This window comes from Lampetra planeri, chromosome 45, assembly GCF_965212315.1.
Source record: "Lampetra planeri chromosome 45, kcLamPlan1.2.h2, whole genome shotgun sequence".
NCBI classification, from domain to species: domain Eukaryota; kingdom Metazoa; phylum Chordata; class Hyperoartia; order Petromyzontiformes; family Petromyzontidae; genus Lampetra; species Lampetra planeri.
Window position 1 is genome coordinate 9,347,589 of NC_136151.1, and position 26,774 is coordinate 9,374,362.

General features: G+C 48.4%; 4 protein-coding genes across 7 annotated transcripts in view; all 4 read left to right on the forward strand.

The window, feature by feature from the left end:
• LOC144733146 (aerolysin-like protein) lies at nucleotides 1-2,327 on the forward strand. 2 transcript variants are annotated; one of them, XM_078614922.1, is made up of 3 exons: nucleotides 1-90; nucleotides 686-757; nucleotides 1,289-2,327. In XM_078614922.1, exons 1-3 carry the CDS (start codon nucleotides 16-18, stop codon nucleotides 2,237-2,239), a joined length of 1,098 nt encoding a protein of 365 aa, XP_078471048.1. In that variant the 5' UTR covers nucleotides 1-15; the 3' UTR covers nucleotides 2,240-2,327. The 2 variants fall into 2 exon arrangements, with proteins under 2 accessions (XP_078471048.1, XP_078471047.1); XM_078614921.1 differs by having other exon boundaries at nucleotides 43-90; nucleotides 686-749.
• Nucleotides 688-26,774, forward strand: part of LOC144733150 (aerolysin-like protein) — a 27,608-nt gene continuing 1,521 nt past the window's right edge. Inside the window, exons 1-2 of one of the 2 annotated variants that reach the window (XM_078614925.1) lie at nucleotides 25,934-25,999; nucleotides 26,686-26,750. The gene's annotated coding sequence lies outside the window, so the exon portion shown is untranslated. Of the gene's footprint in view, nucleotides 750-25,933; nucleotides 26,000-26,685; nucleotides 26,751-26,774 lie in introns of those variants that run through there. The other variant, XM_078614926.1, reaches the window with a different exon arrangement.
• On the forward strand, nucleotides 6,363-8,848 carry LOC144733154 (aerolysin-like protein). Its single transcript, XM_078614932.1, has 4 exons — nucleotides 6,363-6,377; nucleotides 6,522-6,634; nucleotides 7,201-7,261; nucleotides 7,818-8,848. The coding sequence occupies exon 4, from the start codon at nucleotides 7,825-7,827 to the stop codon at nucleotides 8,764-8,766; it is 942 nt and encodes a 313-aa protein (XP_078471058.1). The 5' UTR covers nucleotides 6,363-6,377; nucleotides 6,522-6,634; nucleotides 7,201-7,261; nucleotides 7,818-7,824; the 3' UTR covers nucleotides 8,767-8,848.
• On the forward strand, nucleotides 19,070-21,511 carry LOC144733145 (aerolysin-like protein). Of its 2 annotated transcripts, XM_078614920.1 has the most exons (3): nucleotides 19,194-19,213; nucleotides 19,903-19,967; nucleotides 20,479-21,511. In XM_078614920.1, exon 3 carries the CDS (start codon nucleotides 20,488-20,490, stop codon nucleotides 21,427-21,429), a length of 942 nt encoding a protein of 313 aa, XP_078471046.1. In that variant the 5' UTR covers nucleotides 19,194-19,213; nucleotides 19,903-19,967; nucleotides 20,479-20,487; the 3' UTR covers nucleotides 21,430-21,511. The 2 variants fall into 2 exon arrangements, with proteins under 2 accessions (XP_078471045.1, XP_078471046.1); XM_078614919.1 differs by lacking the exon at nucleotides 19,903-19,967 and having other exon boundaries at nucleotides 19,070-19,213.

Genomic DNA, 26,774 nt, shown 5'->3' on the forward strand with positions numbered 1-26,774 from the left:
TGATAGTACCACGTGATGTGTGCTCCATTGTATATAAAGGAGGGCAGAACCAACACGGAGTATCTGCGTTTCACGGAGCTGACTCCTGAGGTAGGTGTGGTGCCTAGCTGAATATGAATTTGTTGCCTCGGCCTTTTCAAACCATGTCATACGCGTTGACGAAACGTTACACTTGTGGCTCTTTGTCAGTAGATACATTAACTGTGCGCTTTTGACATTCAATGGTTTGCACTATATTTTAAATAAATTCGCAGGTTTTCTCAAACCATCCCTGCTCTGTACCGTTTCTAAATCTCAGCGACCACGGATAATTTCCGCGGATGAGAATCTGCTGTAATTTGTTTCATTAACATAGTGTGCCTATCTACTGGAGAAAATCATCCTTTTCGGATCTGACATCTGTGCGTTGTATGGAGGAAGCAGTTCATGGGAGTTCTCCGAATTGTGGTGTACTCCTTAATGTTTGAGACTTATTTAATTTGCCACGTTTACCACGCGTCTTATGTTGCCTTAACCCTAATATGATTCGATGCCTAAAATTACCGGTCTGGATTTTGCCTACTCTCTAAAAGACCTCCACTAGGCGATCTGCGTATTGATATTTGGTTGTTCATGGATTCTAGGATTCATCTGGTTTCCCCTCGCCACCTTAACCCATCTGCTTCTGTTGCTATAACCCGTGTAGGTCGACTGCAGCCAAGTGCCTGGATCGTCTCTCCGAGCTTTTGATTATTCGTGGAAAGAAAAAGGTATCCGTGCTACCGCTCCCTCCATGACACGTGCATCCCTCTTAAATTGCCAATGCTAGATGGGTTACTGTGGCCGTGCGGATTGAGGGTTGTGGAATGGCCTGTACTGTATCCTGCTGGTTGATGTAGGAAGATGAGGTAAAGTTAATTATTTTTGAAACTCCTGGCCACCAATAATGCCCCCCAGTTCCGTGAGCATGCACACATGAGCATAAGTTTAACTTTTGATTGTTCACTCGTACGCGTTTTGCTGAGCAATCTTGCATAAGCAAAAATACGCTCGAAAATGGTTAGCATGGAGTTTGCTTATTTTACTTCCCAAATTGCGAATTATAATGATTAACATGAAAGGAATGTGTAATTGGTTATTATTGTTGCCCAATGGTTTGCAGACCTGAATTGCAAAATGTTTAACTTTAAGATGAATGGCACATTGTTCTATGGTGCACTGTACTAATGCTTGTGTTTATACTCGGGCAATCTATATAATGTCGTTGGGCTTTAATCATTCTTGCCATGCTCTCCTTTGTCTGTTCCAGGTTGACATAATGTCGTACCCGCTTACGCTGCACATCATTGGAGGCCAAGGTGGATATGCGTTCACGTTTGATGGGAGGAGCAATGCCGCCACGCTGCAGAAAATCTCCGTGAGCGTTGGAGGCTGGCAAGTGAGGGGCGTGGAGGTGTGGCTGACTGACGGGCGAAGGCAGAAATTCGGCACCGTGGACTTCTCTGCTCAGCAGTTTGAATTCCAGTCGGGCGAGTTCATGTCGCAGCTCTCCCTGTGGGGCAATGGGGCCGGCACGCGTCTGGGTGCCATCAAGTTCAGAACGAGCCGCAACCGCGAGTTTTTTGCCAAGATGACGGACTGGGGGCTCAAGACCGAGTACAAGATCGACGTGGGCTCTGGCGTCTGCTTGGGCGTTCAGGGCCGAGCGGGGGCTGACATTGACAGCATGGGCTTCCTTTTCATCAATGATATAAAATCGTCGGTGATCCAGAACATGAACTACCCAACTATGCACCAGGTTCTGCCTAACGTGCAGATGGAGGAGATTAAAGAAATGGAGTACATAAACGACACCAGCATCGTGCAGTCTCACACCTTCCAGAGCTCCAAGAAGATAACCAAAATGTCATCGTGGTCGACAACCAACAGCATCGAGTTCACCTTCAGCCTGACCGTCTCGGCGGGCATCCCGGAGGTCGTGGCGGTGGAAACTGGCTTCAGCTTCACCGTGGGCTCTTCGAGCACGTACAAGATCGAGAACACGGAGGAGCGGATGGAAACTCTCACGTTCCCCGTCTCGGTTCCTCCGCACAAGACCGTCACCGTTGTCGCCAACATCGGGCGTGCAAACATCGACCTCCCGTACACGGCCCTGCTGCGCATCACCTGCATGAACGGCGCTCTCTTTGACGTTCCCCTGCGTGGCGTCTACAAGGGGCTCACTTACACCAAAATGACCGCCCGTGCTACTGAGAAATAGAGCAGCATTTTGTACCGTTTTTGATCAAATGTTCTGAAAGAATAAGTGTGGCTGACTACGAATAAAAACCTTCTGCATTGCACTGCAATTTTCTGTTTGCATGTATGGAATTTACTTAATAGGTTGTATTGTTTGCCAGATGTGGTTATTTTACCGTTTTGCTGTTGATGTTGGCAGGGCTTATTTTGTGTTTTCACCTGAGCTTCATATCCTCAATTCCCCATTGTATGGTATATTTCAACTAGATTTTGGCGGTGTCGAATGACAATGTTATGCACCGCTTAAAATAGGATTTGATTTGGAGATGGGCAATGAATTACTGGTGGATAACAGTACATATTGACTGTAAGTGTCCCTGTCCAAGCACTAACAGACTTGTCACAAGGCACACTTCATTATTCTTGCTCCCAGGCAGCAATGCATATCTCGTTAAAAATTAATGTGCTGCTCAACCTTATGACTATGACGTAGGTCTGTCACAACTTTTAAATGCATGGTAGTTTTACTTAAATTCTCTACATTGACCAGCTCCAATTTAAGGGAACTACATTGGTTGCTCAATTCCGGTTTCCCGAGTTGCAGCTTTGCTGGCTTGACCCTTCGTTACATTTCTTGAGTGGCGATTTCATTGCACCAACGGTTGCCTCTACATGGTCATATGACCACGTTCACGTCGATCTGGATTCAAATTTCTAACCTGTGTTAGGAGTTGTAAATGCTTGAAAGGGTGGAGTGACCAGGTTTCCAAACCAGGCTGTGACCCGAGGTCCCTGTTCCTTGAGCGTTAGAGAACCACAAGGGTGGTCATCGAAAAATGACAAAGTATTGGTAGCACTGCATTGCTTGCTTTGCGTGATCTCAAATGTGACGGCGTTCGATCCCAACAACTGGCCACGTGCAGATCAGGACTTTGAAAGGTTGAGCGGTCACGTCTTTTGTTCGTCTGGCTCTCGGCACAGGTATGGCAACGAACCTCTGCAGTCTTGATTTGAAGTTTTTTGTGACTGCAGGAATCTATACTCTGGTTATTTCGGTTAAGTCACTTGGTTAGAAACAATTATTGATCCCATTATGATCGCAACACAAGCAATCGTCCTCGGTGAAAAAATATAGCAGGAGAAATGTAGCGAGAGTACTGCTGCAACAAAAGGTTATAAAGACCCCACGACCACGCTGCTACAAGAGTGGCAATTTTATTGCTAGAGATTGGCATGTAAATCTGTTAATGTAAGATTAGCCTGTCGGTGTGAGAAAAACGGGTGCCAGCAGAGCCGTGAGGGTGGCCATTGTGTTTGAGAGATTATGTAAATGAAAGACGGCTGCAGTAGCGGTTGTTTGAGAAAATTGGAATATCAGTGTAAAAAAAACGGGGAAAACGCCACCTCGTGGAAAAATATATAGCAGCGTTGGTCGCTGCACTGAGATACCAGCATGTCAACGCAATATAACTAATGTAACGGTGGCTGTGCCAGTGAGCCATTCAGCCGATTAAACAAACGTGAGCTGCGGCCTCATCGAGGAAAAGGGAGCAGTGGTGGCTAAGTTAGGATGAAAATGTCACGGAGTTGTGACTTTACTTGGTCCATGATGTCCTTCCAAATGATTGCTCAGTTTGTACCCATCTTCTCGGTTGAAATTAATCCCTAATCTCTCACAACACAATTGCCACCCTCAAGGCTCAGCTGGCACCCGGTTTTCTCAAGCGGACAGGTTAATCTTACATTAACAGATTGACATGCTAATCTCTAGCAATACAATGGCCACTCTTGTGGGAGAGTACACGTTCCTTCGGAGTGGACAGGTAGGAACTTGGTTGGACAGCGCATTCGTGCGATCCGTGTCACGCGGCGCAAGCTGCCTGGGGCGGCGTGTCACGTGGTGCTGAGCCCGCCCGAAGCGCTCTATGAAATACAAATCGAGGGCGTGGCTATGAACGACAGACAGACAGACAGATAATCCCTGGTGGGCAGTGTGGAACTGTTGTTCCTACCTGTATAACTTATTGTTGCAGCAGTTCTCTTGCTACATTTCTCCTGCCTCAGCAGTTCTGCTGTATTTTTTCACCTGAGGACGATTGCTTGTGTTTCTATCGAAACGTCGTGATCTATATTTTTTTCTACCGACGCGACTTTACAGAAAGAACCAAAGAGTATGGATCCCTATAATATCGATGTGCAGGCATCAATATTGCCCACTACCCCATACCGATATTTTCTCTTCAAAATCTTTGTCCAATGGTCACGTGACTTGCGATTGAATCACGTGCCTGCCTATTCTAAGTTTGAATGGCGTGGCCTAGCCATACCACCCATTTATCCTCTGTCAATCCTAACCCAGCAACATTCACAAGCATTAACAACGACTAACAGTATTTCAGATTAACCATTTATTAGTTACTCAACCGCACTGGTTACACTATCAATCCCAAAGTTGCACTCTCGGGCATTTAGTGGCAACTGAGCCCACAAACGAAAAGGGACCAAACATTATTTTTTTTTAAAAAATTTTGATTTAAAGCTTTCGTGACTGCAGGGATTCATATTCTTGGTTATTTCGGTAAAGTCACGTAAAAGGGAAATAATAAAATAATATAAATATAAAACAATAAAAATTCTCACGACGTTTCGACTGCAACACAAGCAATCATCATCAGGTGTGAAATCCACAGCAAGAAAATTTGAAAAAAGTTCCTTGAAAATTTGAAAAAAGGTTCTTTCTGTGGATTTTACACCTGATGATGATTGCTTGTGTTGCATTCGAAACGTCGTGAGAATTTTTATTGTTTTATATTTATATTATTGTATTATTTCCCTTCTACGTGACTTTACCGAAAGAACCAAGAATATTATTTTTCTTATTATTGCGGTTAATTATAAATAACATTGACATCAATACCTGTACCGAGTTTACCGAGAGTAACTCCGAGATGTGAAGGCAGGGGATTGGTGGCTGGGATTGAGGAGACGTGTGAGGAGAGGGAATGAAAGAGGGGCCGCCGGCAAGAGTAAAGAGAGGAGCGCGCTGTGGATGGAGAGATAACTTTACATGAACGAGTGGAGCAATGTGTGATGGTGTAATGACGGGACCGGAACCCTTAACTGTCTGCATGTTGGTGTGAAGAATGCCCGCTTTACCCTATTAAGACAGGACACCATAATTAAGCTTTATTATGGTTTTGCAATAGTACAGTGACATTATAAAGTCATATTCTAATCAATAAATTAGACCAGAAATTATCGTATGTTTAATCTGTTGCGTCTATTACATCCATTCAAGATGGACACACCTTTCACACGTCCTCATTAAGGAGTTTTGGCTCATGTCATTCCATTTGAAGGTGTTTGATATCAGAAAACACATCAAATCAGCACGAGAAGTTCATTTTCAAAAATAGCACATTGACTCAGAAGCTCATTTTGAAGGGAGACGCGGCCAGCAGACATATCAAAGCAATCCACAATTGAACAAATGAGTTACCAAAAAGTATCCAGAGGCACGTTTAGTTCAAAGGTCTATAATCGATAAGGCACTTATTAACTACATGAACTACAGATGGTGATGGTAGCGAGGCTAATTTGAACGTTTTCGTGTGGACCATGTTAAAAAGAAACAAACTTTAAAATCACTTGAATACACAACTCAATTGACTCACGTCCTGGAATCTGGACCGTGATTGCATTAACGAGGCGCGTGCCAGTAGCTCGGCTCATGAACGGCGCCTCACACAATGGGCGCGCGTGCGCGAAACTGCCACCCGTGCAATGAGCGAATTCTCGCGGTGATTGGCTCGCGGTGATTCGCCTGCAGGAGAAGATGGGCGGAGGCACGCGCGCGTAATTATGTCACGTGATGTGAGCTCCCTCAATGGACTCTCAACAGACTCGTATGGTAACCGTGATTGCGTCTAATGAGGCTCTCGCGCGCGTGGCTCATCTCGTTAACGGAGTCTCACGCAAACTAGGAACGTATGAAGGAAGTGCCAGGCTCGTGATGATTGCATTCTCCCTCCGACCCCCATGATTGGCCAGTGATAGGAAGGCAAACCCGCGTGATTGTACCACGTGACGTGGGCTTCCCCGATATAAAGGAGGGAGCAGATGGAACACTTAATCTGCTCTTCACGGGGTAGGCTGCTTAGGTAAGTGGTGGGTGGGGCGTCTAGAGTGCGCGGCTTGCTTTAGGTTTTACAGTTGTACCCCTTTTCAGACCATGTTGGGATCGTGTGGGTTGTCTTTTTTTTCTAACTTTTATTCTGTGTTGTCTTTTATGGACTTTTTTTTAGTTGACTGAGCATTAGTATCTTCTGATCTTTGCAGCCTAACGAGCTGAAGATTTCTACATGCACTCGGCGCGCATGACGATTCAAGTTTTCCTTAAAAAAGAAACCCTGTCCAGGTGCCGCACATTGTACTCTTATCGCAGTTAAACTAAAATGTACACGAATTAATGAAACCTACCTTTTTTCGCCGTTTTCTTTTATGCAAGACAACCACTTTTTTTTAAACACCATTTGATTTTAATTTCGGTGTCGGTACGTTTTCTACTTTGTGCCAAATAAAGTTTGCATTGAAACGATTGTTTACCTAATTTTCCCTTCTATCAACAGGTGGGCTTGTGTCGGTTGCACGATATATTTTTCTTGTATTAGCCGGTTTCATCTCCCTGCAATATTCTTATACCCATGCCTATTTTGTACCGTTTATAAATTCTCACCTGCCATAATTCCGGCTGTTCAGTCTAATGTTGTAAAAAAAGATGGCTTCGTAGAATATTGCTTAACTATTTCCGTTTTACTGACCTGTAATCATCAGAGTTGTATGGAAGAAGCTGACGGCCCTTTAAACTTTGATTCACAGTTACTGGGAATTCTCAAATCATTGTGTTTGTCATTAGATTGTCGGCTTTAATCTGGTTTCCTTGCCACCTTAACCCAACTGCTTCTGTGCCTACGAACTATGCAGGTCTGCTTCACCCAAGTGCCTGGATCGCCTGTCCGAGCTATCGTTTTTTGGTGAGAAAAAGGTTTGTGCTACCACTCTTCAATGAGATGCGTGCAGCCCTTTTTGGATTGCCACCTCTGCATGATGGCCTACTTTGGTGTGGAACGTTCCATACCTTTTTTTATATTCCACTTTGTAGTAGGCAGATAAAGTAAGATGCAGTTGTGTTTTTTAGCTACTCCCCTGCCTCAAAATGTCCCACTTCCAAAAGCACGCACACTTGTGCCTGAAAGAACTAATTGTTAATTGTGATGCACTTTGGTATATTGCTTACACAAATTATTAAATCTAGAATGGTAATTTTGACGATGGTAAAATTAGGTTTACTTTGCAAATGTGCCAAAAATTGATGCAATAAATTACTCTATTATATACATGTGAAATGGCTATTGTGCACTTTGGTGCCCCCTAGTTTTTTTCAACTTTTCAAAAGTATTTAAATATATAAACTGGTACACGGAACTCCAGTTGCTAGTAAATTGCAGTAATTCTGTTTATTTAAATGCTAGTAATGCAGCCATAATGGGTTGGGCTTGAAACATTCTTGTCATGCTCTCCCTTGCTTGTGCCTGTTCTAGGTTGACAATGTCGTACCCATATACGCTGCACATCATTGGAGGCCAAGGTGGAACTGCGTTCTCTTTTGATGGGAAGAGCAATGCGGCCACGCTGCAGAAACTCTCCGTGAGCGTTGGAGGCTGGCAAGTGAGGGGCGTGGAGGTGTGGCTGACTGATGGGCGAAGGCAGAAATTCGGCACCGTGGACTTCTCTGCTCAGCAGTTTGAATTCCAGTCGGGCGAGTTCATGTCGCAGCTCTCCATGTGGGGCAATGGGGCCGGCACGCGTCTGGGTGCCATCAAGTTCAGAACGAGCCGCAACCGCGAATTTTTTGCCAAGATGACGAACTGGGGGCTCAAGACCGAGTACAAGATCGACGTGGGCTCTGGCATCTGCTTGGGCGTTGGGGGCCGAGGGGGGGCCGACATAGACTGCATGGGCTTCCTTTTCATCAATGCTGTAAAGTCGTCGGTGATCCAGAACATGAACTACCCAACTTTGCACCAGGTTCGCCCCAACGTGCAAATGGAGGAGATTAAAGACCTAAAGTATACAAACAACACCAGCATCGTGCAGTCTCACACCTTCCTGACCTCTAAGAAAATAACCAAAACGTCATCGTGGTCTACAACCAACAAGCTCGAGTTCACGTTCAGCCTGGAGGTCTCTGCAGGCATCCCTGAGGTCGTGGAGGCGAAGACTGGCTTCAGCTTCACCGTGAGCTCGGAGACCACGCACGCATTGGCGGAATCTGAGGAGCGGCTGGACACTCTCACGTTCCCTGTCTCTATTCCTCCACACAAGACCGTCACCGTTGTCGCCAAAATCGGGCGTGCAAACATCGACCTCCCATACACGGCCCTGCTGCGCATCACCTGCAAGAACGGTGCTCGCATGGACATTCCCCTGCGTGGTGTCTACAAGGGGCTCACTTACACCAAAATGACTGCCCGTGCTATTGAGAAATAGAGCAGCATTTTGTACCGTTTTTGATCAAATGTTCTGAAAGAATAATTGTGGCTGACTACAAATAAAAGCCTTCTGCATTGCACTGCAATTTTCTCTTTGCATGTTTGTGGTTGCATGTAAGGAATTTACATTTTTACGAGGTTCTAATGTTTATAGACATGGATATTTCACCATTTGCTGTTTGGCAGGGATTTTTGTAGTTGTGTAATGTGGGCGTAAGCGACCTTCCGGATGTGACGTCACGGGGGGTGGAGTCATGTGACGTGGGGGGAAGGTTCGGGTCCTTAAGCGGGTAAACCGGAAGGGGAAGGCAGTCGGGGTGTGAGCGGAAAAGAGTGAGGCCACGCGGGCGAGTGTGGAGAGGGGGGTTGCCGACGGCCATCGGGAGCCAACCCCGAAGATAAGAGGAAGCTGCGGAGTGGTGTGCAGCTGCAGAGGAGACAGCCAGAAGGGCTGCGTGTTAAGAGGCAGCGGTGTGGCTGCCAGGAGGAGCTGCGGAGAGAGAGAGAGAGAGAGACAGCAAGAGGCTGTCAGAGCTGCGGAGGGAGAGGAGTTGCAGCGAGTACAGCCAAGGGGGGCTGTGTGAGAGAAACAGCAGCGGAGCTGCTGTTGTGGATCGGGCCGACATTGGAGTCAGCACCGTGGAGAAGCTACAGAGTAAAGACAGCCGTGTGGGTGTACAGCACGAACCGAATAAAGGACACTGAGCCAGACATCGTGGTCCAGTCATTTATTACACTGGTGTCGGAAGTGCAACGGCATGTCGAAACAAGTGAGGAAGAAAGTTAATCCGGCGCCTGCATCGGCTTCTTCGTCCGACGACGACGAACTCCCTCCAACCACGGATCCTGTTGGGGTGGTGGAGGAGAGCCAGGCTGAGGCGACCACGGGAACGGGAGTGGAGGATGTTGGCGCGGTGGCGGGTCCGTCGACATCATCAGACGCGGATCAACGATGGCAAGCGATGGCGGTACAACTGGAGGCACTTAAGGACGTCCTGGCGCATCTATGCCATCTCGTCGCGCCAGGGACGATGGATGATGCAAGTGGTGCTCCGCGGGCCGCCACGTTGCCTGTCCTGCCGCCGCCATTGCCCACGCGGCAAGAGGCCGCCATTTTGCGCGCTCCGTGGCGCCAAACCGCCATCTTGGCCACGCCGCGGGCCGACGCCATTTTGAATTTGCCATCACAACCACCACCATTGGAAGACGGCGGGAAGAGGAGTCGGAGTCGCCACCTTACAACGGTTAAAGAATTTTCCGTCGGTGGGGACTGGAGCGCGTTCGCCTGCCGCTTCTTGGCGGCGGTACGCACAGCAAGATGGACCGATGCGGAGGCTTTGGAGGTGTTGCCGACTCTCCTGGACGACGAATCTGTCCGATTCTTCCGTTCCATAACGACCGATAAGAAGGCAACTTTATGTGGTGTTTTTCAAGAAATGGCCGATGCTTATGAGCCACCAGATGATGCGCATCGGCGATTCGCTCAACGACAACGAGCACCAGAGGAGTCGCCCGTGGCGTTCAGGGGTGCGGTGCTGGAGCTGGCCATGGCAGCTTATCCTGAGACGCCACAGGACCTGCTCGAGCCTCTCATATTAGGGAAAATGTTGGAGCTGTCTCGGGATCTAGGGATCCCCATGCCTGTGTGTGGGCATGAGAAGCTAACTTCCCGGACGGCTGCTAAGTGTCTCGATGCGCAATTCAACCTCCGTCGCTGGAAACAAGTGACGGCGTGGACGGGGGGGCCCGTCAAAGAAGGGGATGCGCTGGGGTGGAACCCTGCGCAGGCTGTCTATGTTCCGGATGACCGGGGCCCTCAACAACTGACGGCCGCCTCCGCTCCATGGACGGGACGCGGCGGGCCGAGACCGCGCGCGGCGCTACCAGAACGGGGCTGTCAGGAGGCGAGGCCTGCGCTTCGGCGCAACGAGGCCGAATGTTTCCGCTGCGGGCGTAGGGGCCACTACGCCAGAGACTGCTGGGCCCGCTTCCCGGCTCCGCCGCAGCAGGAGGCCTCGGCACCGGTCAAGTCGGCTAAAGATCCTCCGAAACAGGCATGTTGGCACGCACCAGACACTCGGCAAGGCTTTACACCTCACCCATCACCGTCGTTGCGCCATCCTAACGTTGTGGTTAAAGCATGCCCTTCGACGGGGCCTTGTCGCTCGGTCACGCAATGGCGCAAGTTGGCACGGAGAGTCGTCGCGGCCGCTACGGGCTCGTCCACTGTACCGGGGTCTATACAAGGGGTGGACGTACGCATTTTGGTCGTCTCCGGCGCGTCTGCGACTATTATTTCGGATGTCATTTTTCATCTGTTGGGCATCCCGCCGGGGGCTGTGCGTGCGGTTTATGGGTCGTGCGTCGCTGCGAACGGGGGTAGCATGGGTATCGTGGGTCAGGTGGATGCTAAGATATCTATTGGGGATGTGTCGGCCTCGGGTGTTGTGTTGATATCGAGATCTTTGGCGGTTCCTTGTTTGTTAGGCACCGATTTTTTGGCTAAGATGCCCATTTTGATCAAAATCAATGAGAATTGTATTGAACTGCCGGGGGGCCGTCAAATCTCGTTTCTGCCGTCGCCCTGGGGGCGACCTGCTTCGGCCGTACAAGTGCAGGCGCTGTCCATCGCATCTGTGGACATCCCACCTGGTACACAGATGCTTATACCCTTGCGGTATCGGAAGCCCCTGCCTGATCGGCTAGGAGCAGTAGGGGTCTTGTTGTCACCGTCCGCCGCGATAACAACCGGGTTGGCGTTAGTGGGGGCACAGACCATCGTCCGGCCGGATCAATTACCGTTTTTACAGGTGCTTAATGCGGGGGGAGAAAGCGTCCGTGTCCCGGCCGGTACGGTTGTGGCACATGCCACTACGGCGTTTGCGACCCATGATTGTCCACATAGCCGGGGAGTTGTTGCTGGGGTTTCCGAGCCAAGGAGTTCGGATGATCGTTGGGTTGCTCATTTATGTGACGAAAATTCTTCCCTGTCCATGGAGCAACGTGGTGCGCTGCGTAAATTGTTGTTGACATATTCCGATGTGTTCAGCTCCGATGATTTGGATTTGGGCCGCACTTCGTTGCTTTACCATCACATTGAGACGGGCGATGCTGCCCCTATTCGATTAAATTTGCATCGGATGAGTCCTGCGGAGCGAGAACACGTACGGGGGGCAGTGGAAGACATGTTGGCTGCGGACATTATATCGCCATCTAACAGCCCATGGGGCGCTCCAGTCGTCTTGGTTAAGAAGAAGGATGGCAAATTGCGATTTTGTGTTGATTTCCGCAAATTGAATAAGATATCGGTGGCAGATGCGTACCCCCTGCCGCGTATGGATGACTCCCTCGACGCATTGTCGGGGGCTAAGTTCTTTTCCACACTGGACCTCTCTTCGGGATTTTGGCAGCTTCCCCTTGACGAGTCCTCACGGGAGAAAACCGCATTCCGTACGCCGCAGGGGTTATTTCAATTCAACTGTCTCCCGATGGGATTGAATGCGGCCCCTGCTACATTTCAAAGATTGATGGAGCTCGTTTTGACGGGGTTGCAGTGGGAGACATGTCTTATATATTTGGACGATATCATTGTCTTCAGCCGCACATTTGATGAACATTTGACGCGGCTGGAGACAGTGTTCACGAGGATGCGTTCTGCCAAATTGAAATTCAAACCAAAGAAATGTCACCTACTGCAACGGTCCGTCCGCTATTTGGGGCACATTGTGAGTGCTGAGGGAGTGTCCACGGATCCGGAAAAGACGGCGTGCGTCCGGGATTGGCCGACTCCGGCCACCGTGGGGGATGTTCGGCGGTTTTTGGGATTTGCCTCGTATTACCGAAGATTTGTGCCGGGTTTTGCGACGATTGCGAGGCCCTTGCATCTACTTACGGGTAAAGGACGGAAGTTTGTTTGGGGACAGCCGGAGGAGGCGGCCTTTCGGAGTCTGCGTGATCTATTGGCCACGGCCCCAACATTGGATTATCCCGATTTCGATCACCCATTCATTCTTGATACGGACGCGAGTGACACAGGTATTGGGGCGGTGTTATCACAGTCTAAAGGGGGTGTAGAGCGTGTCGTGGCGTATGGTAGCCGAGTCTTGTCTCCTGCGGAAACCCGCTACTGTGTCACTCGCAGAGAACTATTGGCGGTTGTTTTTTTCCTACGGCAATTTCGACCATACCTCTACGGTCGTTCTTTTATTGTGCGTACGGATCATGCGGCCTTGCAATATGCCCTTAAAATTGACCAGCCATCCGGACAGTTGGCACGTTGGTTGGACACGCTACAGGAATTTTCCTTCCAAATTCAACATCGGAAGGGAGTGCGCCATGCGAACGCTGACGCACTTTCCAGATTACCGCGGCGCGCCCCTTGTAAATGTGAGTCGGGGACGCATAGGTGTTCGCCGATTCCAAACCCCCCTCAGCCGCTTACGTTGGCCGTCGAGAAGTCGGACACTCCGATGGAACCGGGACCGGCTGACGGGGTTTTGAATCTGCCGCGGTCTGTCTGGATCCGGGAACAGATGATGGATGAGTCATTGGTGTCCTTGCGGAAGCGGTCTGCTAAGGACAATGGGAGTCCGAGTACGGCTGTGGGGCCACAAACCGCTCTCCGAGATGGTCTGCTTATGTGGCGGGAGGGGTTCCAGGAACGTTGGCGCCTGGTGGTACCAACGTCCTTGCGATTCGAGTTGATTAGAACCCTCCATTGTGACACTCTCTTACATTTAGGGGTGCAGAAGACCTTGTTGACGTTGCAACGTCATTATTTTTGGCACGGCATGGCGACAGATGTCGTAGGGCACGTGCGCGCGTGCCCTGCGTGTGCACGACGTAAGCCGCCGAAACATCCTTACGTGCCGCCTCTCCAGTCGATTCAGGTGTCTCGAGTCAATGAATTGGTGGCACTGGACATATTGGGACCTTTTCCACCATCGGCGAGGGGTAATAAATATTTGCTGGTAGGGGTTGAGTACCTCTCCCGTTGGCCGATGGCCTGGCCGTTGCCCGATCAGTCGGCCGCGGCCATTACCGACGCCTTTTTGTTTGGGTATATTATGGATAAGGGGGCGCCTGAGAGACTCCTCACGGACCAGGGCAGGAATTTCTCTTCTAAATTATTGGCGGAAGTGTGCGCGGGCCTTGGGACTAAGAAAGTACGGACATCCCCATACCATCCGCAGACGGATGGTATGGTTGAACGGCTGAACAGGACATTGTCTGCCATGCTTTGCCATACCGTGAGTGAACAACAATCGGATTGGGATCTGCACATCCCCGGGGTGCTTTCGGCGTACAGGATGACGCCTCATGCGGCTACAGGATATTCGCCGTTTTACCTTATGTATGGTCGGGAAAACGTGCCGCCGGTGGATGTGCAATTGGGAACTGGGGTGAAGGGACCTCGTAAACCACTTCCTGAATACATTCAGGACACGGTTCGCCGAGTCACGGAGGCGCGGGAGAATGCCCGCGTGGCTACGGCCAAAGCCCAGGCCCGGAACGAGCGATATGCGCGACGGTCTGAGGGGGAGTGCCCTTGGAAGGTTGGGGACCTAGCCTGGCTTCATTGTCCACAGGTACGTCCGGGGACCTCGCCGAAATTGCACAAACCCTGGCATGGTCCCGTACGCCTCATTGCGGTTCCCAACCCACAGTCAGCACGCGTCCAGATTGGGTCTCGTCGCTGGGTTGTGCATACGTCGCGCTTGAAACCATATGTTGCTCCCTTACATGATGCGTCATCCCCCAATGTTGCCTTGCCGGGGTCTGTTGCTGCTGACTCTCCCCTGCCTGCGTCCATTGATCTTGCTAGAGCGCCTGTCGTACCTGTTCCAGACAGGCCGGCCGTGACATTGCGGGGGACGAGGGGCCCTGCTCGGAGGACGCCTGCCAGGTCTGCGGGACCTTCGAGCCCTGCAGCCCTTCCGACCCAGCTGCGGGCACGGTCACAGGACAAGCCCAAGACTAACTCTTTAGAGACACGGGACGGCGGTGGACTTCCAGCTGCGACAGGGGGATTACCCCCTGTCATTCCTCGACTTTCATCGCGTTCCCGTTCTGCGAGTGGGCCGCCGACCGTCCGGGACGGGCCGGCGACCCGCACACGTTCCAAATCGCTTACGTTTCGTTGATTGTTGTTGTCTTGTTATTTTTTTCTTACAGTTGTATTTATTGCATGCTTTTTGTACGTTCGTTGATGTTAATTGCGTTGTTGTTGTTGTTCTTGCTGTTACATTGTATGCTTAGTGTCCTTTAGGGGGGGAAGCTCGGTTCGCCGCATTACGATTTGCTATTGGTCAGCCGAGGTCGGCTGGGATTTTTCTACGGGGGAGGGTGGTGTAATGCGGGCGTAAGCGACCTTCCGGATGTGACGTCACGGGGGGTGGAGTCATGTGACGTGGGGGGAAGGTTCGGGTCCTTAAGCGGGTAAACCGGAAGGGGAAGGCAGTCGGGGTGTGAGCGGAAAAGAGTGAGGCCACGCGGGCGAGTGTGGAGAGGGGGGGGCGCCGACGGCCATCGGGAGCCAACCCCGAAGATAAGAGGAAGCTGCGGAGTGGTGTGCAGCTGCAGAGGAGACAGCCAGAAGGGCTGCGTGTTAGAGGCAGCGGTGTGGCTGCCAGGAGGAGCTGCGGAGAGAGAGAGAGAGAGAGGGCTGCGTGTTAGAGGCAGCGGTGTGGCTGCCAGGAGGAGCTGCGGAGAGAGAGAGAGACAGCAAGAGGCTGTCAGAGCTGCGGAGGGAGAGGAGTTGCAGCGAGTACAGCCAAGGGGGGCTGTGTGAGAGAAACAGCAGCGGAGCTGCTGTTGTGGATCGGGCCGACATTGGAGTCAGCACCGTGGAGAAGCTACAGAGTAAAGACAGCCGTGTGGGTGTACAGCACGAACCGAATAAAGGACACTGAGCCAGACATCGTGGTCCAGTCGTTTATTACAGTTGCATTGAGCTTCATATCATTGTAGAACTTCATATCCTCCATTCTGCATTGCGTGGCCATTTTTGAAACGGTGAGTTAGTGGCATGGTATGTTTTTACAGGTGGTAACAACAGGTTCCACACTTCTCACCTGGGATTATTTGTCCGTCTGTTGTGCACGAATGTGCTATCCAACCAAGTTCCTACCTGCCCACTCCAAAAGGAACTTGTTAACTAGATTTAGGATCGTCAAATGACCATGCTATGCAACCACCTTTAAAAAGGATTGTATTTGGAGATGGGCAAGAATTATGCAGGGATGCGGTTTTAAAGAATGACCAATACTTGCTCATTCTTTCACAATGTGCAGCTCTGCCTTGTGACCTTGACAAGGTCTCATGTCAGGGCACATGTAGTGCATTGACTAGCCCTTTAAAATAATTTTGCGACGTTAAACTTCACAAGCTACATTAGTTGCTCGCAATTGTTTTTTTCTGGGGTTGCAACTTTGCTGGATAGACACTTTGTTACTTTAGCATGGCGATTGCATTTTTACAGCGGTTGCCTCTACATGGTCATGTTGTTGAGGACTAGTCCTCTACAATGTGACCAGGTGCACGTCAATCTGGATTCCAATTATTAACTTGTGTTAGGAATTGTAAATTCTTGCAAGGGTGGAGTGACCAGGTTTCCTAACCCTAGACCATTGTGACCCTTGCCCTCTGTTCCTTGATCGTTCGAGAACACGGAGGAGCGGAAGGAAACTCACATTCCCCGTCTCTGTTCCTCCGCACAAGATCATCACCGTTGTCGCCAAAATTGGGCGTGCAAACATCGACCTCCCGTACACTGCCCTGCTGCGCATCACCTGCATGAATGGCGCACTCTTAGATGTTCCCCTGCGTGGCATCTACAAGGGGCTCGCCTAGACCAACATGACCGCCCGTGCTACTGAGAAATAGAGCTGCATTTTGTACCGTTTTTGATCAAATGTTCTGAATTAATAATTGTGGCTGACTGCGAATAAAGGGCTTACAGACATGGGCATTTCACTGGCCAGAAGGCCTATAGTAGGTCCACGCTGCTCACAAGCTCCCACATTGCCATTATTGACCTGGGTTGGTTGGCATGGTATATTTCCACTAGATTTCAGTATTGTCAAATTAAAATGCTATGCAGAGCATCGAATAAAATTTCATTTGGAGCCGGGGAGTAAGTTCTTAATCGGTCGCCGGCCATTGTACCCCACTGGCTAATAAGTAATAACCATACAGAATGAATGGGAACGTCCCTGTTCAAGCATTTGTAAGACTTGTCAGGCCACACTTGCTTTGGGGAGCAATGCGTGCGTCTCAATTGTGCAAAGAAGTACTTTCTCCAAAGGGCGACCAAAAATATTGCTTTTTGGCAATGAGCTGCTCTGGCTTATGCCCTGAAGAGGTCTGAACAAGGCACGTATAGAATGCATCGAGCTCCCTCCAGTTATGGCATTAACACCACTTCTACCTACAACCTTGACCATATTTGTTGCTCAATTGTTTTTCCATTAATAGATCTCGCCTGGATTGGTGCAGAGCTTAAACGTAGTGATTGCAATTTTTTTCTGCATGGTCACGATCAGGGGTCACGTCAATCGGGATTCCAATGCTTGACCTTTTAGAATGGTAAGTGTGACCAGGTTTCCTTACCAAGCTATTGTGACCTGTGCCTTGATATTTCCTGGCTGCAATTGTTATTGAGGACATGGTGGTCATCAACTGACGATATAAACGTTTTAGGTAGCACACTGCCTTGTTTTCCTGGATTCTGCTGCGTGATCTTGTCAACTGCGATATGCCTCTCGCTCCCAACACTGGCCACATGCACACACACCAGGACTTGGAGAGGTTGACGAGGGTCCAGAAAGGACATCTGTCCATTCGTGAGGCACACGAGTACACCAACGGACTCCTGTAATGTCGACACGGTGGTGTCATGATTGGCCCTTCTACAGAATCTCCCTCCCCAAAGTCCCCGTCCAGTGGTCACGTGACTGCAAATTGAATCGCGTGCCTGTCTATCTTGAAGGGCGTGGCCTATTTATCCCAGCAATAAAGGTTTAAAAACCAGTAATTTTTCGAGCGAAACTCGGCCGGCAGACATCAAAGTGTTCCACAATTGGACAAATTAGTTACAAGAGTGCAACACTAGTTACTACTGGCCAAGACTAATTCAAGAATCTATAGAAATTGATAGAAGTAAAAATAATTTAACCGTTCGGATAGCTACAAACTGAGTGCTTCTTGGAAGCGAATAATCAAATAACACATTGTTTAAATGCATGCCGATACAGGTCACCATACTTCAACGGGGATCACCGATGAACAATAACAGGGACATCTATTTAGTGCACACAATTGACAGTAGGAACAAGAGCAATGAGCTTGCATAGACAGAATGCTTAATGTACGTGGAGTAGCATCCCCCTAAATTCGCGCAAGAAGAGCTCACATGTGATGTCATCACATCTACCTATCTATTTAAGGAACGAAACAAGAGTATTTATCCACAAATCTGTCTGGCAGCCTGATGCAGCTAGTTATAATGATTGGCGAAACGTCGTACTCGGATTGCAAATGTTGTGGCGTTGCTCTCCAATCCACCGGTGTGCTGTACGAGTAACGAATTGACATGTTGTGTTCACGTGAGAAACCTTAATAATTGGCTTTGTAAGGTGCTGGCAAGTTTCATGACGCATTTATATATTTACGCAATCTAATAAAAAAAAACTTGTATATGGATGGTATTGGTTACGAAAGCCTACGTGTTAAACTAGTAATGGTAGAAAGTGACCAAAGGCACGTACAGTTCTAAGGTCATTACTTAATATGGCACTCGTCAACACTATGCATTTCAAGATGGCGATGATAGTGAGGCTAAATTGACCTTTTACTTTGAGGCCATGTTAAAAAGTTTAAACAAAAACTCAAAAAATCACTTAAATCCGCAAATCAATTGACTATCAAGGCCCCGTATCGGGACCGTGATTGCATTAACGAGGCGCTTGTAAGTAGCTCGGCTGATAAACGGCGGCTCACACAATGGGCACGCGTGCTTGGAACTGCCGTCCATGCAATGAGCGAATCCTCGTGGCAATTGGCTCGCAGCGATTGGCCTGGAGAGGAAGATGGACGAAGGAACGCGTGCATAATTATGCCACGTGACATGAGCTCCCTCAATGGACTCTCAACTGACTCATATGCGAACCGTGATTGCATTCATGAGGCGTCAGCGCGCGTGGCTCGGCTTATTAACGGCTGCCCACACAAAATGGGCGCGCCGTGCAGGAAGCGCCACCCATCTAATTAGTGAATCCTCGCGCTGATTGGCTCGCGATAATTGCCTTATCCCTCCCACCCTCACGATTGGCCAGGGATGGGAAGGCACGCCCACGTGATTGTACCACGTGATGTGTGTTCCCTTGCATATAAAGGAGGGCAGAACCAACACAGAATATCTGCGCTTCACGGAGTTGACTCTTAAGGTAGGTGTGGTGCATAGCGGAATACGATTTTGGTACGGTGGCTGCTTTGACCGTTTCAACCCATTTGTAAAGTGCTCACGAAAAATTTCAGTTGCGCTTCTTTGTCTTTAGACACGTTAACTGGGTGCTTTTGCCGTTTAATGGTTTGCACTAGCTTTTAAAAAATTCGCAGGTTTTATATCTCCGCATTTTTCTCAAACCATCCCTGTTGTACCGTTTCTAAATCTCGCCTACCACGGATAATTTCCGCGGTTGAGAATCTGCTGTAATTTGGTTCATTCGCATAGTGTGCCTATCCACTGGGGAAACTCGTTTTAAACGCGCCTGAAATCTGAGGGTTTCATGGTGGAAGCTAAAAACACTGCAACTTTAGAATTGCAGTTCATGGGAGTTCTCCGAATTCCGTTTTTGAATTGTGGTCTGCCCCTGAATGTTTTAAGACTTGTCTAATTTGACAAGTTTACAAACCGTCTTATCTTATATTGCCTTAACCCTAATCTGATTCGATGCCTAAATGACTGGTCTGGATTTTTCCTACTCTAAAAGACCTACTAGGCATTTCTGAGCGAGGATGGTTTTTGTCTGGGACGATCTGCATATTGATATTTGGTGGTTATTGGCTTGGAGGATTCATCTGGTTTCCCCTTGCCACCTTAACCCATCTGCTTCTGTTGCTATAATCCGTGTAGGTCGACCTGCAGCCAAGTGCCTGGATCGTCTCGCTGAGCTTTTGCCTATTCGTGGAAAGCAAAATGTATCTGTGCTACCGCTCCCTACATGACGCGTGCAGCCCTATTACATTCCCAATGCTAGATGGGTTACTCTGACCGTGTGGCTTGAGGGTTGTGGAATGGGCCTGTACTGTATATCCTGCTGGTTAATGTAGGAAGATAAGGTAGAGTTAATTCTTTTTTGATACTCCTGGCTACCACAATTCCATGTTCAGTGGTGGGATCACTCGCGTGCACTTTGTGCAGAGCAATCTTGTACAAGCAAAATAACAATCTAAAATGGTTGACCTGAAGTTTGCTTATTTTAATTTCCAAATTGCGAAACCACAACTATAATGATGAACACGAAAGGAATGTCTATTGGGTATTAATATGGTGCCCAAAGGTTTGCAGACCTGAATTGCAAAATGTTCAACTTTAAGATGAATAGTACGTTCTATGGTGCACTGTACTAATGCTTGTGTTTGTACTCGGACAACCATAATGTCGTTGGGCTTTAAACATTCTTGCCATTCTCTCCTTTGTGTGTTCCAGGTTGACATAATGTCGTACCCGCTTACGCTGCACATCATTGGAGGCCAAGGTGGAAATGCGTTCTCGTTTGATGGGAGGAGCAATGCGGCCACGCTGCAGAAACTCTCCGTGAGCGTTGGAGGCTGGCAAGTGAGGGGTGTGGAGGTGTGGCTGACTGACGGGCGAAGGCAGACATTCGGCACCGTGGACTCCTCTGCTCGGCAGTTTGAATTCCAGTCGGGCGAGTTCATGGCGCAGCTCTCCCTGTGGGGCAATGGGGCCGGCACGCGTCTGGGTGCCATCAAGTTCAGAACGAACCGCAACCGCGAGTTCTTTGCCAAGATGACGGACTGGGGGCTCAAGACCGAGTACAAGATTGACGTGGGCTCTGGCATCTGCTTGGGCGTTGGGGGCCGAGGGGGGGCCGACATAGACTGCATGGGTTTCCTTTTCATCAATGATGTAAAGTCGTCGGTGATCCAGAACATGAACTATCCAACTTTGCACCAGGTTCGCCCCAACGTGCAAATGGAGGAGATTAAAGACCTAAAGTATATAAACAACACCAGCATCGTGCAGTCTCACACCTTCCTGACCTCTAAGAAAATAACCAAAACGTCATCGTGGTCTACAACCAACAAGATCGAGTTCACGTTCAGCCTGGAGGTCTCTGCAGGCATCCCTGAGGTCGTGGATGTGAAGACCGGCTTCAGCTTCACCGTGGGCTCTTCGAGCACGTACAAGATCGAGAACACGGAGGAGCGGATGGAAACTCTCACGTTCCCCGTCTCGGTTCCTCCGCACAAGACCGTCACCGTTGTCGCCAACATCGGGCGTGCAAACATCGACCTCCCGTACACGGCCCTGCTGCGCATCATCTGCATGAACGGAGCTGTCTTTGATGTGCCCCTGAGCGGCGTCTACAAGGGGCTCACCTACACCAAAATGACCGCCCGTGCTACTGAGAAATAGAGCAGCATTTTGTACCGTTTTTGATCAAATGTTCTGAAAGAATAACTGTGGCTGACTACGAATAAAATCCTTCTGCACTGCAGTTTTTGCCTTTTCCGATTTTTGTGGTTGCCATGTAAGGAATATTCATTTTGCTTTTCTCCTTCAGTTTAAGGGTTTACAAACATGGGCATTTCACTAGCCAGCAGGCCTATAGGTCCACGCTGCTCACAAGCTCCCACATTGCCGTTCTTGACCTGGTTTGGTTGGCATGGTATATTTCCACTAGATTTCAGTATTTTCAAATTACAATGCTATGCAGCACATCGAATACAATGTCATTTGGAGCTGGGGAGTGAATTCTTAAACGGTCGCCGGCCATTGTACCCCACTGGCTAATAATCGTACAGACTGAATGGGAACGTTGCTGTTCAAGCATTTGTAAGACTTGTAAAACCACACATTACTGCTTCGGGGAGCAATGAGGGCAACAAAAATAATGCTCTTTGACAATGAGCTGCTCTGGCTTATGCCCTGAAGAGGTCTGATTAAGGCACATACAGAATGCATTGAGATCCCTCCAGTTATGGCATTAACACCACTCCACCTACAACCTTGACCATATTTGTTGCTTGCAATTGTTTTTTCATAAATATAGCTCGCCTGGATTAACACCTTGGCACAGAGCTTAAACGTAGTGATTGCATTTTATTTTTTAAGGACTCCCTCTGCATGGTCACGTCAATTAGGATTCCAATTTTTAACCTTTCTTTAGAAGGGTTAAGTGTGACCAGGTTTCATTACCAGGCTATTGTGCCTTGAGCTTTCCTGGCTGCAATTGTTATTGAGGACATGGTGGTCATCAACTGACTCTAAACGTTTTGGGTAGCGCTCTGCCTTGTTTTCCTGGATTCTGCTGCGTGATCTTGTCAACTGCGATGTGCCTCTCGCTCCCAACACTTGCCACATGCTCACCAGGACTTGGAGAGGTTGACGAGGGTCCAGAAAGGGCATCTGTACATTCGTGAGGCACACGAGTACACCAACGGGGACTCCTGTAATGTCGACGTGGTAGTGTCACGATTGGCCCTTCTACAGAATCTCCCTCCCCAAAGTCCCCCGTCCAGTGGTCACGTGACTGCAAATTGAATAGCGTGCCTGTCTATGCTGAAGGGCGTGGCCTATTTATCCCAGCAACGGTATGAAGAGATGTACCATTTATACAGGTAGGATAAACAGTTCCACACTGCCCACCAGGGATTCTTTGTCTGTGTCTTGCATAGCCCCTTCCAAACATGTACGCTCTCGGATTGGTTGAAGTGCGTCACGTGACCGCGAGCCAGCAGCCAACCAGAGGTGCGCCCCTCCCAAACATGTACGCTTCCGGATTGGTTGAACCACGTTCCTACCTAGATTTGAAGGTTTCGTGACTGCAAGGATTCATACTCTTAGTTCTTTCGGTAAAGCCACGTAGGTAAAAAATGAAGTTCAAATTAATAAAAATAAAACAATAAAAATCACGACGTTTCGGAGGCAACACAAGTCTCTGTCATCAGGTGGGACCGTCACAGTCAGATTTGCTGCATCAAGTGAAGGCGGGATTCAAGGTGTAAGCTCTTAAGTACCAGGGGGGGGGGGCTAACAGAGGGACGGGGTACTCGTGGTCGTGGTCAACGACATGTTTGTGCGCATGTCACTGTGGATGTACATAATAGAAAAGGAACGAAAATGCCCATGTTTATACCAGTGTTGGCTGACAATTAAGAGAGTACTGTTAAACGTTAGGGATGTTAACACTCGGTAAAGTAAAATAGTGCCTGTCAGATAAGATGGTCCATCTGTGGTGACTGTTACATTGGGGAAACGAAATGTCATGTCTCTGATCGTGTCCTCGAGCACAAGTCAGATTTGAAACACGGCAAAATTGAGTCTTCCGCCGTTGCCGATCATTGCTACAACGCGGTGGGCTCTCATGAGATTGTTTTCTCCGAGACTAAGGTGCTCTGCAAACCCTCTGGCTACCATCAAAGGGTTGTACACGAAGCCATTCAGATATACAAACACAGACATAATTTCAACCGTGATGATGGGTACAAACTTAGTAATCATTGGAAAGATGTTATCAACCACGAGTACCCCGTCCCTCTGTTAGCCCCCGCCCTCCCGATACGTTCCATTCATTGGCTACCACATTCTGATAAGCCCCTCCCCCCCTCCCCCCTCAACTGGTACTTAATCCCTCCCTCACTTGATGCAGCAAATCTGGCTGTGACGGTCTCACCTGATGACGGAGACTTGTGTTGCCTCCGACACGTCGTGATTTTTATTGTTTTATTTTTATTAATTTTAATTTATTTTTTTACCTACGTGACTTTACCGAAAGAACTAAGAGTATACACGTTCCTACCTGCCCACTCCGAAGGAACGGGTTTCATAACACAAACACGCTGGTTACACTATCAATCCCACCGTTGCGCTTACTGCCATTTAGCTGCAACTGAGACCACAAACGAATAATGGACGTTATTTGACTATTGTTATTGGTGAGGTTAATTATAAATTGCATCGACAACGTCAATCCCTGTACCGAGTTTACAGCGAGTAAACTCCCATAAGTGAAGGCAGGGAATTGGTCGCTGAGAAATGATGATAGAAATGTCATTGGAGGGAATGAGGGAGGGGTCATGGAGATGATAGGGGACGTCGGCAAGAGTGACGAGAGCAGAGATCTGTGGATTGATATATAATGGTACAAGGAGGGAGCTGTGTGGGATGGACGTGGAATAAAGGGACTGGAACCCTTACCTGTCTCTGCGTGTTGGTGTGACGAATATTCACCCCCCCCACCCCCGCTTTAAAACTGGAAACGATTATTGAGCATTATTATAGCTTCGCAATGGTACAGTCCGATTATAAAGTCACATTATATTGAAGAAATGAGACCAGACATGAAAGTATGTTTCATCTGTTTAGTCGATTAACTACGTGCAATAGGGACACACATTTACCACATCCTCAATACGTCGTTTTGGATCATGTCGTTCCATTTGAATGTATTTGATGTAAAAAAACACTTTATATCAGAATCAGATGTTTAGTTCCAGAATAAAACGCCCTGAGGTGAGAAGGGATTTTTCAAGGGAGACTCGGCCGGCAGACAACATCAAATCATTCCACAATTGAACAAATTAGTTACAAGAGCGCAAAACTAGTTACTACTGGCCAAGACTAATTTGAGTATCTATAGAAATTGATAGAAGTAAAAATAATTTTAACCATTCAGATAGCTACAAACTTAGTGCTTCTTGGAAGAGAATCATGAAATAACAAATTGTTTAAATGCATACCTACACAACGGGGATCACCGTTGAACAATAGCAGGGATGTCTATTTAGTGCACACAATCGACAGTGGGAACACGAGCAATAGGCTTGCATAGACAGCATGCTTAATGTACGTGAAGTAGCATATGAATTACTCAACTTGTAATGGATACCCGTAATCATGTATGCGCATTCCTAACCCCCATCCACCTAAATTCGCGCAAGAAAAGCTCACAAGTGATGTCATCACATCTACCTATCTTTTTTAAGGAACGAAACAAGAGTATTTATCCACAAATCTGTCTGGCAGCCTGATGCAGCTAGTTATAATGATTGGCGAAACGTCGTACTCGGATTGCAAATGTTGTGGCGTTGCTCTCCAATCCACCGGTGTGCTGTACGAGTAACGAATTGGGATGTTGTGTTCACGTGAGAAACCTTAATAATTGGCTTTGTAAGGTGCTGGCAGGTTTCATGACGCATTTATATATTTACGCAATCTAACAAAAAAAACTTGTATATGGATGGCATTGGTCACGAAAGCCTACGTGTTAAACTTGTGACGGTAGAAAGTGACCAGAGGCACCTACAGTTCTAAGGTCATTACTTAATATGGCACTCGTCAACACTATGAATTTCAAGATGGCGATGATAGTGAGGCTAAATTGACCTTTTACTTTGAGGCCATGTTAAAAAGTTTAAACAAAAACTCAAAAAATCACTTAAATCCGCAAATCAATTGACTATCAAGGCCTCGTATCGGGACCGTGATTGCATTAACGAGGCGCTTGTAAGTAGCTCGGCTGATAAACGGCGGCTCACACAATGGGCACGCGTGCTTGGAACTGCCGTCCATGCAATGAGCGAATCCTCGTGGCAATTGGCTCGCAGTGATTGGCCTGGAGAGGAAGATGGACGGAGGAACGCGTGCGTAATTATGCCACGTGACATGAGCTCCCTCAATGGACTCTCAACTGACTCATATGCGAACCGTGATTGCATTCATGAGGCGTCAGCGCGCGTGGCTCGGCTTATTAACGGCTGCCCACACAAAATGGGCGCGCCGTGCAGGAAGCGCCAGCCATTCAATTAGTGAATCCTCGCGCTGATTGGCTCGCGATAATTGCCTTATCCCTCCCACCCCCACGATTGGCCAGGGATGGGAAGGTACGCCCACGTGATTGTACCACGTGATGTGTGCTCTATTGCATATAAAGGAGGGCGGAACCAACACAGAATATCTGCGCTTCACGGAGTTGACTTCTGAGGTAGGTGTGGTGCATAGCGGAATACGATTTTGGTACGGTGGTTGCTTTGACCGTTTCAACTCATTTGTAAAGTGCTCACGAAAAATTTCAGTTGCGCTTCTTTGTCTTTAGACACATTAACTGGGTGCTTTTGCCGTTTAATGGTGTGCACTAGCTTATAAAAAATGCGCAGGTTTTATATCTCTGCATTTTTCTCAAACCATCTCTGTTGTACCGTTTCTAAATCTCGCCTACCACGGATAATTTCCGTGGTTGAGAATCTGCTGTAATTTGGTTCATTCGCATAGTGTGCCTATCCACTGGGGAAACTCGTTTTGAACGTGCCTGAAATCTGAGGGTTTCATGGTGGAAGCTAAACCGTGAACTTTAGAATTGCAGTTCATGGGAGTTCTCCGAATTCCGTTTTTGAATTGTGGTCTGCCCCTGAATGTTTTAAGACTTGTCTAATTTGACAAGTTTACAAACCGTCTTATCTTGTATTGCCTTAACCCTAATCTGATTTGATGCCTAAATGACTGGTCTGGATTTTTCCTACTCTAAAAGACCTCTACTAGGCATTTTTGAGCCAGGATGGTTTTGTCTGGGCGATCTGCATATTGATATTTGGTGGTTATTGGCTTATAGGATTAATCTGGTTTCCCCTCGCCACCTTAACCCATCTGCTTCTGTTGCTATAACCCGTGTAGGTCGACCTGCAGCCAAGTGCCTGGATCGTCTCCCTGAGCTTTTGACTATTCGTGGAAAGCAAAAGGTATCTGTGCTACCGCTCCCTACA